Source organism: Dendropsophus ebraccatus, chromosome 5 (assembly GCF_027789765.1).
Source record: "Dendropsophus ebraccatus isolate aDenEbr1 chromosome 5, aDenEbr1.pat, whole genome shotgun sequence".
In the NCBI taxonomy this organism is placed as follows: domain Eukaryota; kingdom Metazoa; phylum Chordata; class Amphibia; order Anura; family Hylidae; genus Dendropsophus; species Dendropsophus ebraccatus.
This window is the reverse complement of record NC_091458.1, coordinates 5932890-5949088: the sequence shown is the minus strand read 5'-3', so window position 1 is coordinate 5949088 and position 16199 is coordinate 5932890. Positions and strand designations below refer to the sequence as shown.

At 41.0% G+C, this 16199-nt stretch overlaps 1 protein-coding gene across 1 annotated transcript in view; it reads right to left on the bottom strand.

Annotated features, from left to right (window-relative positions):
- Positions 1–137: 137 nt before the first annotated feature.
- The window catches only part of LOC138793980 (uncharacterized), a 112540-nt gene continuing 96478 nt past the window's right edge, over positions 138–16199 (bottom strand). Inside the window, exons 2-4 of the mRNA XM_069972745.1 lie at positions 4449–4552; positions 4140–4337; positions 138–407 (exon numbers count right to left, since the gene is read on the bottom strand). Of these exons, the coding sequence (XP_069828846.1) occupies positions 138–407; positions 4140–4337; positions 4449–4552 (572 nt within the window). The remainder of the gene's footprint in view (positions 408–4139; positions 4338–4448; positions 4553–16199) is intronic.

The following is a 16199-nucleotide window of genomic DNA, read 5'->3' as shown; positions in this document are numbered from 1 at the left end:
TGATGGGGCTGCTGCTCCAGCCTCCTGACACAGGGGGCGCCACACACTCACCACACCACTTCTTCACTACTGTGTAATCCTGTGTATGGTGAGACACTGATCACTACAGAGAGTCTAACAATCCTTCCCCTCTCCAGTCATCTCCCTGTATTATCTATAGGGATAAGAGGGAGGGGATGTGACGCATGGCTCACCTCTCCGGTGATCAGGTGGATTATCTCTAGGGTGAGCTCTAATATCCTGGCCGCCATCATGTCTCCCGCCTTCTCCAGCCTTGGGGGGTCATTGATGAGAAGGGGCGGCTGATCCTCCATCATGGCCTCCTTGTACAGATCCTTGTGTCCTTCTACATACTCCCACTCCTCCATGGAGAAATAGACGGTGACGTCCTGACACCTTATAGGAACCTGAGAAACACAAAGATACAAACTCAGGAGAATAAGGGTCACGTATGGAATATCTGACCCATCATGACTTCTATAGTACAATTAGCATATGCCCAGTGATTATCTATAATTTAGTAAGTTCTTCCAAGTGAGTTAGTGGTAGTAACACACAAAGAGATAGAAATATCAGCGTTATGTAAGCTATTAAAGGGACAGGTTTCAGAGTTAGAGATATTGTTAAGAATTTGGTTTCTCATTTTCCACTTTTGGCCTTTATGTTCATGGCGCTAGCTGTACAGCACCTCTCTAAACACTGTTAAAAGAAACAGTCTTCAGCTTAAAGATTGGACTTAAGTCCATAACCGCTAATTGTCCAATAAGTGTAAAGAGAAAAGATGGGAGGACAGAGGTCTGATCCCTGAGGAAACTGAACAGATCCCTGTGTCCTTCTACATACTCCCACTCCTCCATGGAGAAATTGACGGTGACATCCTGACACCTTGTAGGAACCTGAGACACACAATGATGGAAACACAATGAAGTGGAAACTGCAGAGCACCAAATGCCAATGAAAGGAGAACATCAGCTCTGAAGGGCCGAGGACATGCTGCAGTGGAGCAGCTCATTACCAAAATGACCCACTGAGCTACCAGATGTGTCTAACATAACAGATCAGTGATCCCTGTGTACGGATGGTCACTGCTCCTCTGATGACTAAGTTGTATCAGCAGAAAATCTTTCATTATTCCCAACAAGTATTGGACTTAGCTGATTGATCAGTAATGGGTTGTCTTCTCCGCTGATCGGTAATGGGTTGTCTTCTCCGCTGATCGGTAATGGGTTGTCTTCTCCGCTGATCGATAACGGGTTGTCTTCTCCGCTGATCGATAACGGGTTGTCTTCTCCGCTGTTCGGTAACGGGTTGTCTTCTCCGCTGTTTGGTAACGGGTTGTCTTCTCCGCTGATCGGTTATGGGTTGTCTTCTCAGTCACATTTTTTTGTTTAATTGATTGGATGAATGTCAGTGGAAAAACACCATGCAGCCTTTGCTGAAAGAAACTCATCCGGTTTGGGCATGAATCCATTCCTACAGATCACATGCACCCATACATGCTAATTAGAGAGGAGCAAATTTTTTGCGAACTTTGCAAACTAAATAATAACAAATGGAAATAAAGCAGCTAAAACCATCGTAGCTACTATACTGGGACAATTACAGAGTATAGGTTCATAAAACAGCTGTTGCTTTTTCAGTGCCAAAAATTGGAAAATCTCAAATTTTTAAAAATGTCAATCTTCAGCCTGTCAATCCTTAGGTTTTCTCCCAGGACAGCGGTGGGTGTTGGTGGATCAGTGGAGTAAAATGACGCTTTCTTCCAGGACAGCAGTGGAGGTTGGTGGATCAGCGGTGTAAAATGATTTTTTTTCCCTTGGACAGCAGTAAACATTCTAAAGTGGCAGCACCAAAGTGGCAGTTTGTGGCCTAGCACACAAACCTGGAGATGGCAGCAGCAGCAGTAAGACTATTTTCAACCCTAAGGGACTTATCTGAATTGGCTACGGTTTCCTACAGGTTTCTTATATTAAATAGGGTGTAAGGGGGAAGAACAATACTTGATTATGGTTGGCATATATTTCAATGGAGCCTTTTCTTGAATAGACACTGGCAAGTGCATCTGGCACAGGAGTGGTGAAATCCGGTCTTATGCAGGCTTGGTTCAACTTGATAAATGTCAGCCTCTCCATACCGGTGCAAGACGGCCTCATCTTCCTGGGTGTCATAAAGGCCCCTGCCCCACTAAACACCCTTCCTAATGCAACGCTGATGGCTGAGCATGACAGCAGGGCCAGGGCGAATTCTACCAGCTGCGGCCAAATGTCAAGCTCCTCTGCCCAGAAATGCACCGGGTTGGAACTACTTAGAAGCAAGGATGACTCCACCTGGAATTTCAGCTGCTGATGTATGGAGACTCCGGTGGCTTGAGAAAGTAGCTCATGAGAAACTGGAGGCTGAGCAGACAGGCTGGTGTTCTTGCTGGTTTGCCTTAAACAACTGACTGCTTCCCTGTCTGATGGTGGAAAAATCTATGGCATTTTCTGCTGGAAACAAGGGTCAACCAGTTTGGCCAACCAGTACTTATCCCTCCTACTAATCTCCTTAATGCAAATGTCAGAGCACAAGCATGAGGTTCACTGAGCGCCTTTCCTCACTGGTGTCCTCTCTGTACCTTCACAGTGTACTGGGGTCAGCCTCTTCCACTAGACCTGCGACGTCATCATCGTAATCAGGGACGAATGTTTCCTCTTTAAAGGGGTAGTGCGGCGGTAAAAAATTATTCACAGAATAACACACATTACAAAGTTATACAACTTTGTAATGTATGTTATGTATGTGAATGGCCCCCTTCCCCGTGTCCCACCACCCCCACCCGTGTACCCGGAAGTGTAGTGCATTATACATACCTGATCCGTGTCGACACGCGTCCGCCATCTTGTGCCAAACGTCATCTTCGGCTGGCCGGCCCGAACACCTCCGATCTTCCCGAGTGCCGGCCGCCCTCTCCCGCGTCATCAGCTGCTCAGCCGCGATTGGCCGATCACAGTTATGCTCAGCCAATCGCGGTTGAGCAGCTGATGACGCGGCAAAGGGCGGCCGGCACTCGGGAAGATCGGAGGTGTTCGGGCCGGCCGGCCGGCCGAAGATGACGTTTAGCACAAGATGGCGGACGCGTGTCGACACGGATCAGGTAATGTATAATGCACTACACTTCCAGGTACACGGGTGGGGGTGGTGGGACACGGGAAAGGATGCCGTTCACAGACATAACATACATTACAAAGTTGTATAACTTTGTAATGTGTGTTATTCTGTGAATAATTTTTTACCGCCGCACTACCCCTTTAAGACTGTCTTTCTTCAGTGGCATGCAGTCTTAAGGCTATGTTCACACTGCGTAAAGAGACCGGCCGTTCCGTGACCCGGCCGGTCTCTGCCCAGATCATCCGGCCGAAGCCGCTCGCTTCATTGTGTGAACTGACAGGTCTTTGCGGCCGCAATTCAGTTATTTGCGGCCACAGAAAACTGACATGTCAGTTATGTGCGGGTCCGCATGGGATCCCGGCCGGAGAGTATACGATGTGTATACACTCCGACCGGGATCCCATAGAACAAGAGGCAATGTTCACAGGCGCATAAAGTACGTCCGTAGTGTGAACATAGCCTAATCCTGTACCTTCGGCAGAAACTACCCCTCCCTAGCTCTCCTGACTGCTTTAAGCCTAGCAACCCCTTGAGTCTCAATGCTGCCTTTCAAATTCTGACTGTCCTCTCATTCCTCTAAAACATATTCAGTGTCCACTGGCTGAAACTGGGGGAGTGCTAGGCTTGCCAGAAGCTCTCTGGCTGATGGTCCTCCAAAGCTGGCTTACGGACTAGACATGACAGGAAAAAGGGCCAAGGAAACTTCGTGCTCCTGCCATGGAATGGTGCTGGCACTGCTTCTTGATGACCCTTCTGCTGATTGCTGGCTCCAGGATTGGCTACTAGCTGCCGTATAGCTGGAACTTTGAAGGACCCTATCCACTATAACAGTCTGGTTGGTATTTACCCGACACATGGGTGTTACTGGGAACTGTATCTTTCGACCAAGCCTGTAAGGATTGCGACAACCACAACCCTGCATTCCACCACTTCTACCTCTGCCACTGCCCTGAACAGGGCCAGACTATTTGGACATCCCCAGCAGTGCTCACCTCTCCAGCCAGCAGCTGTCTCCTCCTCCTGCTCAGCTCTCCAGTCAGCAGCTCAGCCATCTTGTTGATGAGTTCCAGGATCTCCTGATGACTGTTTCCCTCTTGTATCAGTGAGTGAGGTGGAGGCAGCAGTATAATACCCTCGTCCCTGCTCCATCCTTCCTCCTCATCCCTCCTCTTCCTCACCACCATGTCATCCTGTGTATGGAGAGAGACAGTGATGTCACTTTATCCCGTCACCTCTCCAGCCATGTCCGTGCTTTATTAAGAGACAGGAGCCATGAGGCGGGAGCTCCCAGAATCCCTCACCTCTCCGGTCAGCAGGGAGAGGATCTCTACGGCCACGTGTAATATTCTCTCCGCCATCTTATTTCTCTCCTTCTCCATCCTTAGGAGGTCGGTCAGGAAATTAACTAATAGAGGGAAAGGAGATTTAGACATATAACACCTGGAAAATGTCCAGTCCCTCTAATACAGAACTACCACTGGAGAGTGTATAGACTCTATAGATATACACTATATATAATACACACAGTATAGAATAAATATATATATATATATATGTATGCATTGCTTTGGTGTAAGAGCTCCCTGTACTGGGTGGAAGGGGGAGTGGGGGAGGGACATGGTCTGCGTAGTGGGGTCTACAGCACAGTACTCTGACCCATGAAGTCTCCCTCACCTTCCAAATCATTGCAGATTCACTTTAGGCTGGGGTTTGCATCAGGGGACAGGACTGTGGAGGTAATCTCTTCATAGCTGTAACCCCTCTCTCCCCGGACAGAGAGTGCTGCTATACTGTGCCCTGCTCATTCCTCCCTGCAGTCACTGTCAGCCCTTGTGCTTCCCATCCTCTCCATTTCTGCTATAATGTGCCTGTATTTACACTTAGCTATACACACTGCTGCTATAATGTGCCTAAACTCACACTAAGCTATTCACACTGCTGTATAGTAAAGTTTCTGCCACTGTCCTCCTGCACAGCTCTGTGATTCTCACTTCCTGATAGGTCCATGCTGAGCACACCCCCTTCCTGTCATGTGACCATACAGACTTCTGACCGCAGCCCTGCTTCTCTATTCTAGCCTGTTGTACTACACTACTGCATTATAGGGATCTGCAGTTCCATCCTGTATCTACAAGCTGCTGCAGTGTTATCAGGGTTATACAGTTACTATACATTATATACCACATGCTGCTATACTGTACAGTAACTTATATAACACATATCCAGCTGGTGTGTTATCAGGGTTATACAGTTACTATAAATTATATACTACATGCTGATTGCTATACTGTACAGTAACTAATATCACATATCCAGCTGCTGCTGTGTTATCAGGGTTATACAGTTACTATACATTATACACCACATGCTGCTATACTGTACAGTAACTTATATAACACATATCCAGCTGGTGTGTTATCAGGGTTATACAGTTACTATAAATTATATACTACATGCTGATTGCTATACTGTACAGTAACTTATATATCACATATCCAGCTGCTGTGTTATCAGGGTTATACAGTTACTATACATTATACACCACATGCTGCTATACTGTACAGTAACTTATATAACACATATCCAGCTGGTGTGTTATCAGGGTTATACAGTTACTATACATTATACACCACATGCTGATTGCTATACTGTACAGTAACTTATATATCACATATCCAGCTGCTGTGTTATCAGGGTTATACAGTTACTATACATTATATACCACATGCTGCTATACTGTACAGTAACTTATATATCACATAGCCAGCTGCTGCTGTGTTATCAGGGTTATACAGTTACTATACATTATACACCACATGCTAATTGCTATACTGTACAGTAACTTATATATCACATATCCAGCAGCTGCTGTGTTATCAGGGTTATACAGTTACTATACATTATATACCACATGCTGCTATACTGTACAGTAACTTATAATATCACTGATTCTGCTGTTTCTCATTGTTTCATCTCTTCTACATGTTATTCAGAATAATAATCAGTATTTTTGGGGTGTTCAACCAATTGTCTGCAGATCAGTGATTTCTTATAGAAAAATTTGTTTTAGATTAGGAGTAGATGTGGGTTACAAGTGCCATCCCGGAACGAATTATGCTCATAATCCAAGGCACCAGTGTATATATATACACACACACTACAGATATACACTATAGATATACACTATATATAATACACACTATAGATATACAGTATATATAATACACACTATAGATGTACACTATATATAATACACACTATAGATATACACTATATATAATACACACTATAGATATACACTATATATAATACACACTATAGATATACACTATATATAATACACACTATAGATATACACTATATATAATACACACACTATAGATATACACTATATATAATACACACTATAGATATACACTATATATAATACACACTATAGATATACACTATATATAATACACACTATAGATATACACTATATATAATACACACTATAGATATACACTATATATATATAATACACACTATAGATATACACTATATATAATACACACTATAGATATACGCTATATATAATACACACTATAGATATACGCTATATATAATACACACTATAGATATACGCTATATATAATACACACTATAGGTATACGCTATATATAATACACACTATAGATATACACTATATATAATACACACTATAGATATACACTATATATAATACACACACTATAGATATACACTATATATAATACACACTATAGATATACACTATATATAATACACACACTATAGATATACACTATATATAATACACACACTATAGATATACACTATATATAATACACACTATAGATATACACTATATATAATACACACTATAGATATACACTATATATAATACACACACTATAGATATACACTATATATAATACACACACTATAGATATACACTATATATAATACACACACTATAGATATACACTATATATAATACACACACTATAGATATACACTATATATAATACACACTCTAGATATACACTATATATATAATACACACTATAGATATACACTATATATATAATACACACTATAGATATACACTATATATACCACACTATAGATATACACTATATATAATACACACACTATAGATATACACTATATATAATACACACACTATAGATATACACTATATATAATACGCACACTATAGATATACACTATATATACACACACTATAGATATACACTATATATAATACACACTATAGATATACACTATATATACCACACTATAGATATACACTATATATAATACACACTCTAGATATACACTATATATATAATACACACTATAGATATACACTATATATATAATACACACTATAGATATACACTATATATACCACACTATAGATATACACTATATATAATACACACACTATAGATATACACTATATATAATACACACACTATAGATATACACTATATATAATACGCACACTATAGATATACACTATATATACACACACTATAGATATACACTATATATAATACACACACTATAGATATACACTATATATAATACACACTATAGATATACACTATATATAATACACACACTATAGATATACACTATATATAATATACACTATAGATATACACTATATATATACACACACTATAGATATACACTATATATAATACACATTATAGATATACACTATATATAATACACACACTATAGATACACACTATATATAATACACACACTATAGATATACACTATATATAATACACACTATAGATATACACTATATATAATACACACACTATAGATATACACTATATATAATACACACACTATAGACATACACTATATATAATACACACACTATAGATATACACTATATATAATACACACTATAGATATACACTATATATAATACACACTATAGATATACACTATAATACACACTATAGATATACACTATATATAATACACACACTATAGATATACACTATATATAATACACACTATATATATACACTATATATAATACACACTATAGATATACGCTATATATAATACACACACTATAGATATACGCTATATATAATACACACACTATAGATATACACTATATATAATACACACACTATAGATATACACTATATATAATACACACTATAGATATACACTATATATAATACACACTATAGATATACACTATATATAATACACACACTATAGATATACACTATATATAATACACACTATATATATACACTATATATAATACACACTATAGATATACGCTATATATAATACACACACTATAGATATACACTATATATAATACACACACTATAGATATACACTATATATAATACACACTATAGATATACACTATATATAATACACACTATAGATATACACTATATATAATACACACTATAGATATACACTATATATAATACACACTATAGATATACACTATATATAATACACACACTATAGATATACACTATATATAATACACACACTATAGATATACACTATATATAATACACACACTATAGATATACACTATATATAATACACACTATAGATATACACTATATATAATACACACTATAGATATACACTATATATAATACACACACTATAGATATACACTATATATAATACACACACTATAGATATACACTATATATAATACACACACTATAGATATACACTATAATACACACTATAGATATACACTATATATAATACACACACTATAGATATACACTATATATATATATATATATATATAATACACACACTATAGATATACACTATATATAATACACACACTATAGATATACACTATATATAATACACACTATAGATATACACTATATATAATACACTATAGATATACACTATATATAATACACACTATAGATATACACTATATATAATACACACACTATAGATATACACTATATATAATACACACACTATAGATATACACTATATATAATACACACACTATAGATATACACTATATATAATACACACACTATAGATATACACTATATATATAATACACACTATAGATATACACTATATATAATACACACACTATAGATATACACTATATATAATACACACACTATAGATATACACTATATATAATACACACACTATAGATATACACTATAATACACACTATAGATATACACTATATATAATACACACTATAGATATACACTATATATAATACACACTATAGATATACACTATATATAATACACACACTATAGATATACACTATATATACCATGTATACCACTACTCACAATATAATAACATACACTTCTCCTGACTAACCTCTCAGTACCAGGAAGTCTCCAGTTGCCTTAAGGGCATATCATGATGTCACAGTCATGTGATTAGTCACATGGGTGGGAGGAGTGGACCATAGAGTTGAAAAGACTAAAGGACCTTTGGTGATGTCATAATCATGTGATCAGTCACATGGGTGGGAGGAGTCATTTACAACCTACATGAGAAGACAGGGCTGGAGTGGACTCACTGTGTATGGAAGATATTATAATAGAGGAAAGGAGGTGATCTGTGCGCAAAACTGTGCAATGAGCAGAGGCCCTAGGACCCTGTTGGCACCTACAGCCTAGGTACAAAATGAGATAAGGTTGGATACCTCGAGCCTGAATACCAGATGAGGTACGGATGGGCAGCTCTAGTCTGTATACAAGATGAGGTACGGATGGGCAGCTCTAGTCTGTATACAAGATGAGGTACGGATGGGCAGCTGTAGCCTGTATACAAGATGAGATACAGTTAGATACCTCTAGATTGGATATAACATAAGATATAGATGGGCAGCTGCAGCCTGGATCTGCCTTAATGGGCAGATGAGATATGACTGAGCACCTCTAGCCCGGATACAGGATGAGATACGACTGAGCACCTCTAGCCCAGATACAGGATGAGATACGGCTGGGCACCTCTAGCCCAGATACAGGATGAGATACGGCTGGGCACCTCTAGCCCAGATACAGGATGAGATACGACTGAGCACCTCTAGCCCAGATACAGGATGAGATACGGCTGGGCACCTCTAGCCCAGATACAGGATGAGATACGGATGGGCAGCTCTAGTCTGTATACAAGATGGGGTACGGATGGGCAGCTCTAGTCTGTATACCAGATGAGGTACGGATGGGCAGCTCTAGTCTGTATACAAGATGAGGTACGGATGGGCAGCTCTAGTCTGTATACAAGATGAGGTACGGATGGGCAGCTCTAGTCTGTATACAAGATGGGGTACGGATGGGCAGCTCTAGTCTGTATACAAGATGGGGTACGGATGGGCAGCTCTAGTCTGTATACAAGATGGGGTACGGATGGGCAGCTCTAGTCTGTATACAAGATGAGGTACGGATGGGCAGCTCTAGTCTGTATACAAGATGGGGTACGGATGGGCAGCTCTAGTCTGTATACAAGATGAGGTACGGATGGGCAGCTCTAGTCTTGGTACAAGATGAGGTACGGATGGGCAGCTCTAGTCTGTATACAAGATGAGGTACGGATGGGCAGCTCTAGTCTTGGTACAAGATGAGGTACGGATGGGCAGCTCTAGTCTGTATACAAGATGAGGTACGGATGGGCAGCTCTAGTCTGTATACAAGATGAGATACAGTTAGATACCTCTAGATTGGATATAACATAAGATATAGATGGGCAGCTGCAGCCTGGATCTGCCTTAATGGGCAGATGAGATATGACTGAGCACCTCTAGCCCGGATACAGGATGAGATACGGCTGGGCACCTCTAGCCCAGATACAGGATGAGATACGGCTGGGCACCTCTAGCCCAGATACAGGATGAGATACGGCTGAGCACCTCTAGCCCAAATACAGAATGAGATACAGCTGAGCACCTCTAGCCCGGATACAGAATGAGATACAGCTGAGCATCTCTAGCCCGGATACAGGATGAGATACGGCTGGGCACTTCTAGCCCAGATACAGGATGAAATACAGCTGAGCACCTCTAGCCCAGATACAGGATGAGATACGGCTGGGCACCTCTAGCCCAGATACAGGATGAGATACGGCTGGGCACCTCTAGCCCAGATACAGGATGAGATACGACTGAGCACCTCTAGCCCAGATACAGGATGAGATACAACTGAGCACCTCTAGCCCAGATACAGGATGAGATACAACTGAGCACCTCTAGCCCAGATACAGGATGAGATACGACTGAGCACCTCTAGCCCAGATACAGGATGAGATACGACTGAGCACCTCTAGCCCAGATACAGGATGAGATACGACTAAGCACCTCTAGCCCAGATACAGGATGAGATACGACTAAGCACCTCTAGCCCAGATACAGGATAAGATACACTTGTGCCCCTCTAACCCAGATACAGGATGAGATACGGCTGGGCACCTCTAGCCCAGATACAGGATGAGATACGACTGAGCACCTCTAGTCCAGATAAAGGATGAGATACAGCTGAGCACCTCTAGCCCGGATACAGAATGAGATACACTTGTGCACCTCTAGCCCAGATACAGGATGAGATACGCTTGTGTACCTCTAGCCCGGATACAGAATGAGATACGGCTAGGCACCTCTAATCTGGATATAAAAAGATATAGGGAGGCATTTATTAAGTCCGGCGTTTTTTACGCCGGACTTAAAAATGCCCCCGCAGCTCCGGCGGTACGGGGATTTATGTAGAGACGGACTGCCTGTACATAAATCCTGTGCGCGCCGGTGCGCACCGCCGAAAACCTACGCCAGCTGAGGACTGGAGTAGGTTTTCGGCGTACATTTGGGCGGAACGGATGATAAATCGCGCGGACTCTGAGTCCGCGCCCTCCGTGCCGATTTGCGATTATTTTATTCGCAAATCGGCCATTTGCGTATAAAATAATACGCAAATCTGCACTTTCCGCCAAAAATCATCCGTCCGCCGGATGATAAATGTGGCCCATACAGTTAGCCACCTCAGGCCTGGATACAAGATGAGATACAGTTGGGCACCTCTATTCTGGATACAAGATGATACAGTTGGGCACCTCTATCCTGGATACAAGATGAGATACAGTTGGGCACCTCTAGCCTGGATACAAGATGAGATACAGTTGGGCACCTTTCAACTGGATATAAAGCAATATACACTTAGCCACTTCTGTCCTGGATACAAGATGAGATACAGTTGGGCACCTCTGGCCTGGATACAAGATGAGATACAGTTGGGCACCTCTATGCAGGATACAAGATGAGACACAGTCGGGCACCTCTATCCTGGATACAAGATGAGATACAGTTGGGCATCTCTATCCTGGATGCAAGATGAGATACAGCTGGGCACCTCTAGCCGGGATACAAGATGAGATCTAGTTGGGCACCTCTGGTCTGTATATAATATGAGATTCTTTTGAGCACCTCTAGTTTGGATACAGGATGAGATACAGTTGGGCACCTCTATCCTGGATACAAGATGAGATACAGTTGGGCACCTCTATCCTGGATACAAGATGAGATACAGTTGGGCACCTCTATCCTGGATACAAGATGAGATACAGTTGGGCACATCTAGTCTGGTTACAAGATGAGATACAGTTGGGCACCTCTGGTCTGTATATAAGATAAGATACGGTTGAGCACCTCTAGTTTGGATACAAGATGAGATATAGTTGGGCACCTCTAATCTGAAAACAAGATGAGATACAGTTGGGTACCTCTAACCTAGAGACAAAATAAGATAGTTAGGCATCTCTATCCTGGATACAAGATGATACAGTTGGGCAGCTGTATGTGATAGAGATCTTGGCTCCATGAATGACTTCCAGCAGATGGCCGTGAGGTAGCTGCTCTGCTAAACAGATGGCCGTGAGGTAGCTGCTCTGCTAAACAGATGGCCGTGAGGTAGCTGCTCTGCTAAACAGATGGCCGTGAGATAGCTGCTCTGCTAAACAGATGGCCGTGAGGTAGCTGCTCTGCTAAACAGATGGCCGTGAGGTAGCTGCTCTGCTAAACAGATGGCCGTGAGATAGCTGCTCTGCTAAACAGATGGCCGTGAGGTAGCTGCTCTGCTATGCACAAAATCCACAATCGTGTCGTCTACCAATTATTTAGCACAAGGTTTCCAAGGATCATGCTTTCCTGGAGAGAGGAAGCGGCCTGCGCTGCTGTGCTCCGGTCCATGAGGAAGGGGTTGGGGCCCCTGTGAATAGTGGAGACATTTGTCAGGAATATCCATCTTAAAGAACAAAGTTTTTATCGTTTAGAGGAAATAAGGGAAGGGAGTACATGATCAAAACATATATATGCAGCGCTAGGGTCCTAGGTTCAAATCCCACTATGGGTAACATCTGCAAAGAGTTTGTATGTTCTCTCCGTGTTTGCGTGGGTTTCCTCTGGGTACTTCGGTTTCCTCCCAAAACATACAGAATTTAGACAGCATTATTATCATTTATTATATATATATAATATACAAAGAAGGGTCCGTGGAGCCTCAGTTACGAGTGTCAAAACATGGGAATAGCCAGATATCCCTCCAGAGAAGGAAAGCCTGTTGCCTCCCTGTGGGGACAACACCAAACCACCCTGATACATAGACCCTTAAGTCGCACTCAGTTGTGAGTATTGGAACATAAATAGGAAAATACCAGGGTGGCCCATTTTACGCCAAAGTGCAACTCTGTGGCAATTATTGTGACATGACAAGGGTTTACCAAAGCAGGCATCCATCCACAGACAGCTGTTTCAGGGCATTTGCTCCTTATTAGCATGGAGCAGGATTCTGGCTAACAAGGGCAATGAAAAGTAGACCAACAAAACACAACAATCACTGAGCTCAGGGAGATCAGTGAAAAAAATCCAATGAAGTACTCACTCTAGAGTCTCCACTAATACATTGCCCCCTATAAATTTAAATATGCAAAAAAGGGGTCTGTGGAGCCTCAGCATACTTAACCCCTTCGTGCTGCAGCTAGTTTGGGCCTTAATGACCAGGCTAATTTTTCAAAATCTGACCTGTCTCACTTTATGCTCTTATAGCTCAGTGATGCTTTAACGTATGCTAGCGATTCTGAGGTTGTTTTTTCGTGACATATGGCACTTTATGTTAGTGGCAAAATTTGGTCACTATTTTGTGTGTTTTTTGTGAAAAACATCAAAATATCATGAAAAATTTAAAAAATTAGCATTTTATGAACTTTGAAATTCTCTGCTTCTAAAAAAAGAAAGTCGTAGCACATAAATTAGTTACTAAGTCACATTACCAATATGTCTTCTTTATTCTGGCATAATTTGGTAAACATATTTTACTTTCTTAGGGTGTTATGGGGCTTAGAAATTTATCAGCAAATTATCACATTTTCGTGAAACTGATTTTTTTAGGGACCAGTTCTTTTTTTAAATGGATTTAGAAGTCTGGTATCCTGAAAACCCCCATAAGTGACCCCATTTTGGAAACTACACACCTTAAAGAATTAATCTAGGGGTATAATGAGCATTTTAACCCTACAGGGGCTGGAGGAAAGTATTCACAATTAAGCAGTAAAAAAATGGAAAATTTAAATTTTCCAATAATATATACGTTTAGATTAAAGTTTCTCATTTTCAAAAGGAATATGAGACAAAAAGCACCCCAAAATTTGTAATGCAGGTTCTCTTGAGTACAACGGTACCCCATATGTGGGCGTAAAACACTGTATGGGCACACAGCAGGGCTCAGAAGGAAGGGAGCGCCAATTAGCTTTTCCAATGCAAATTTTGCTGAAGAAGTTTCTGAGCGCCAGGTGCGTTTGCAGTGCCCCTGTAGTGTCAGCAGAGAGAAAAACCCCCATAAGTCACCCCATTTTGGAAAGTACACCCCTCAAAGAATTCATCTTGGTGTGTGGTGACCATTTTGACCCCACAGGTATTACAGGAAAGTATTCAAAAGAAGACAGTAAAAATGAAAAACTCAAATTCTTCCAATAATATGTTCGTTTCGTTTGAAATTTCTCAATTTCACGAGGAACAAGAGGAAAAAAGTACCCCAAAATTTGTAACGCAGGTTCTCCTGAGTACAATGGTACCCCATATGTGGGCATAAACCACTGCATGGGCACACAGGAGGGCTCAGAAGGGAAGAAGCGCCAATTAGCTTTTTCAATGCAGATTTTGCTGCAGAAGTTTCCGAGTGCCAGGTGCGTTTGCAGTGCCCCTGTAGTGCCAGTGGAGTAAAATCTCGCCATAAGTCACTCCATTTTGCAAAGTGCACCCCTCAAAGTATTCATCTTGGTGTGTGGTGACCATTTTGACCCCACAGGTATTAGAGGAAAGTATTCAAAAGTAGACAGTAAAAATGAAAAACTCAAATTTTTCCAATATTATGTTCTTTTAGTTTGAAATTTCTCAATTTTATGAGGAACAAGAGGAAAAAAGTACCCTAAAATTTGTAACGCAGGTTCTCCTAAGTGAAAAGGTACCTCATATGTGGGCATAAACCACTGCATGGGCACACAGGAGGGCTCAGAAGGAAAGGAGCGCCAATTAGCTTTTTCAATGCAGATTTTGCTGAAGAAGTTTCCGAGCGCCAGGTGCGTTTGCAGAGCCCCTGTAGTGTCCGCAGAGTAAAATCTCCCAATAAGTCACCCCATTTTAGAAAGTGCACCCCTCAAAGAATTTATTTTGGGGTGTGGTGAGCATTTTGACCCCACAGGTGTTTGAGGAAAGTATTCAAAAGTAGACAGTAAAAATGAAAAACTCGATTTTTTTCCAATAATATGTTCCTTTAGTTTGAAATCTCTCAATTTCTCGAGGAACAGGAGAGAAATGTCACCCCAATATATGTAAAGCAGGTTCTCCTGAGTAGAACGGTACCCCATATGTGGGCATAAACCACTGCATGGGCACACAGCCGGGCTCAGAAGGGAAGGAGCGCCAATTAGCATTTTCAGTGCAGATTTTTCTGAAGAAGTTTCTGAGCGCCAGGTGCATTTGCAGAGCCCCTGTAATGTCT